At 38.0% G+C, this 3,417-nt stretch overlaps 1 protein-coding gene across 1 annotated transcript; it reads right to left on the bottom strand.

Annotated features, from left to right (window-relative positions):
• Positions 1-76: 76 nt before the first annotated feature.
• On the bottom strand, positions 77-2,895 carry LOC132186960 (F-box/LRR-repeat protein 12). The gene is given in 2 exon segments (XM_059601091.1): positions 77-1,596; positions 2,760-2,895. A coding segment is annotated over 1 exon segment (1,185 nt). The 5' UTR covers positions 1,262-1,596; positions 2,760-2,895.
• Between the last annotated feature and the right edge of the window lie 522 nt (positions 2,896-3,417).

The following is a 3,417-nucleotide window of genomic DNA, read 5'->3' as shown; positions in this document are numbered from 1 at the left end:
GTTCAACAAGATGTAATTGGTCTGTCATAAAAAATAAGCTAGTAAAATGATATCTTTCACCCATTATATATATATATTATCGAAACGCCCAATTAGGGCCAATATAGATTATTTCTTCTTCCTTCACATCAACTTCAGGTACTCTACATTTGAACAACTCTATTGCTCTAGAAATGCGCCTAAAACCCCTGTTCACGTACAAGATACAGAGGCGTTTGCACCCATCTTTAAGCGCCAACAAGCCACGATCACATAGATTACGACAATCGTTGACATGAAATTTCTTCAAATTATTGCAGTTCAACCCAATGGCCTTCCACCCAGATATGCTTACCGCATGGCATGATGCTAAGTTCCACTCTTGAAGTAATGGACACCCCTTTGCAATTGCCGCAATACACTCATCACCAACACTCTTGCACATGCGAATGTTAAGGATTTTGAGACTTGTCGCGAAACCGAAACCTGTCCCAATTGCTGCCAAACCACCATCAATCTGATCATTCTGATGCCTTGGTAGAGAAACATTTAAATACTCTATCCCACCTCCACTGAGGATTCCCTTTATACCTTCTGCTTCAAGCTTACAACACTCGGCTTCCATATAAGCTAAAGTTGATGAACACCCTCTGAAGCCAACACCGCTTATTTAACAATAAGATATCCGAACTGCTCGAAGCTGACGGCATCCTTGAGCAAGAGCTTTTAACCCATGGTCAGAAACAAGAGCACAGTATGAGAGATTCACATCCTTCAATGCTGAGGAAGCATTGGCCAACGCTTCTAACTCAGTGTCACTGATATTGCACTTGAAAAGACTAATAACTTTGAGATTAGGACAGCAAGTAGCTACCAGAAACAGTCCATGATCGGTGATACCAAAACAACTATCCAGACAAAGACTCTGCAAATTTGAACCACAGTGTTCCAACCGTGTCAAGCACAAGTCACGTAGTCCTTTGCAACCAGAGTGGGACAGAGACTGTAAATGTCGGAAGCGGGTTAACAGCTTATACAGACGGAATGACTCAAATGACTCAATGTTAAGAGTGGGCTGGGAATGGGATGATGAAGAAAGGTTGAGTTGCCTTAATGAGCGCTTGAATTGCAAGGATTGGACACTTGAATTTTGTATATACAGCCAGCGATGGCAAGTTAAGCCAAAAGATTCGCGATCACATCTACAATCGAACCGTTGGAAGATTGAAAGGAGGCAATCATTAGGCAGATTCATGATAGTGGTGAGAGAAAGATCTTCCATGTCAACCTTCTTAATTAGCACTACTCTTCAGATGGCTGCAGAGCTCTAATCTTTATGGTTAACTTTTTGTTAGGTGTGGCAGATAAGTTAAAGCCACAAAGAGTAGGTGAGTCTCCATGTCCACGGCCTATATGAACCCCACATTGACGGCAGCCGAGTTTAGTCTTTGAACCATAACAACTCCAAGAGACAGGGAAACAGTTCACCTCATCAACCTTTCCTGAGTAAATCTGCTGAGATCAACTGACAGGAAGGAGATGGATCCTTTCAAGCCTATGCCAGAGGTGATTCAGTTAGAAGATGATAAATTTAGAGGGTATCCACAATTCCCACAACTGCAAGGGGGTAAGGGAGAATATCAATTTCTACATGACAACAAATCTCAGGGAACCACAATCTGAAACATAGAAAAAAAAATCAAATCCATATATAACATGTACGGCTTGATATGAAACACAGTAAAATATACAAGAATTATATGGCATTCAAAGGTTAGAATGCCAGCTGCTTACTCAGTTGTGTAATGTAACATTATTTGGCATTAATTAAAAGCCAAGATGATTTAAAAGAAACCTTTTTTTCTCTGTAGCTTTTGAGAAAGTTTGTGACTTCTTGATGCAGTAGCCGTGGCATTAGAAAGAAGTGCTACTATTGGATCCCAAAATAAGGCTTTGGGTCTTGTGACCATCAACAAACCTAGAGGTCTATTACAAAAGAAGTGCAACTCTCATTTATTATTTGGATTGAAGCTTCATTTTCATGAATGATTAATTACTACTTTCTTTTTCTTTCTTTTCTTCTTTATATCTCTTTTGTTTGATTTTCTGCTATTTACAAGTCATAAAATCTACAACCAGACCTGGGAATCCTTTTCCTGCACACAATCCTTTCTCTTGCCTTATCTGACACAGAACCTAGAAGCCTTCTATTAAACCTTCCAAACCTTAAAAACAAGAACTTCTCTACCAATATCTGTCCACCAATTGAGCAATAGAACCTATGCTATTCCTTGAAATATTGCTTCCTGATTTTTCCTGCAATCTTTTTCTTTTCCCCCCTTGAAATCCTGCAACCAATCCCCTTAAAACCCTTCCATAAGCTATTCTAACAGTCAACTTCAGAAAGTAGGGAAGTTGAGCCACATCTAAGTAGCATGCACCTCTCTAGAGCTAGCTAGCTCAATCCACTTCCTCACTGTCTACCCAAAGATCAATCACGTTTGTTTTCAAAAGGATCAGATCGATTCTTTAGATCATGACACTTTAGATTTTGGCCTTCAGATAACGGAAACTTGTATTGTATAAACAATTTTCAAAGATGGGGGGAGCTAGAAAATCTTATTTGTAACAGTAAAATGCAAAAGCAACGAAACTATAACTTAACTAAGATGACCAATCATGTCAGAAACCAAAATTTACCAGAGAAAAAGAAAATCCCAACACGACAACCTTGGAATTCGCTTTAATTTGTTTATTAATTATGTTCCTTAATTGATTACCTGTAAGAGACATCAGCTTGGGACATCCTCACCGGACAACGATCAGAGCATGCTTGCTAATCCCATTTAAGAGACTTTCAGAGTCTCAGACCATCAAATAACACCCAAGAGTTTGTCGATCATTTGGCAGATATAGGAGCACTTGTTATAGCACATATATTCTGATAGGGTCAACACCTATCAATGTGCAATTTCGTTTTTTTTTTTTTTTAAGATAAGACAAAATTGTTAAAGACTAGGATAAAGCATTTGCATTTGTTGCTCGCTTAGAAACTTCTTTGACGACTTTAAAAAAATTGCATAATCTATTTTTTAATGGTTTTTGTGAAAAAAGAAGTTTCTATGCAACAACCTTTAAAGTATATTATGAAAGGACAAGAAGATAAAAGCCTCTAGATTTGAAGAAAGCCGAAACAAACACCAAGAGGTTGAAATAGTAAAATTGACAAATATATCGAACATGATAAATTCATCAAGTATCCTTATGAGCATTGCCTTTTACACCATGGTCGCTAAAAGTATAGATATATGTGCTGTTTGCTTGTACGTGAATTCAAGAAAGCTATGACTCAAGATTTTGAAATGAAATTGAAGTGAAACTAATAAATGATTGCATTTTCATTTCTCAAGAAAGCTACGACGCTAGAAAAGTTTGTCG

This window comes from Corylus avellana, chromosome ca1, assembly GCF_901000735.1.
Source record: "Corylus avellana chromosome ca1, CavTom2PMs-1.0".
NCBI classification, from domain to species: Eukaryota; Viridiplantae; Streptophyta; class Magnoliopsida; order Fagales; family Betulaceae; genus Corylus; species Corylus avellana.
Note: the sequence above shows the minus strand (reverse complement) of the source record. Positions and strands in the feature narration are given on the sequence as shown.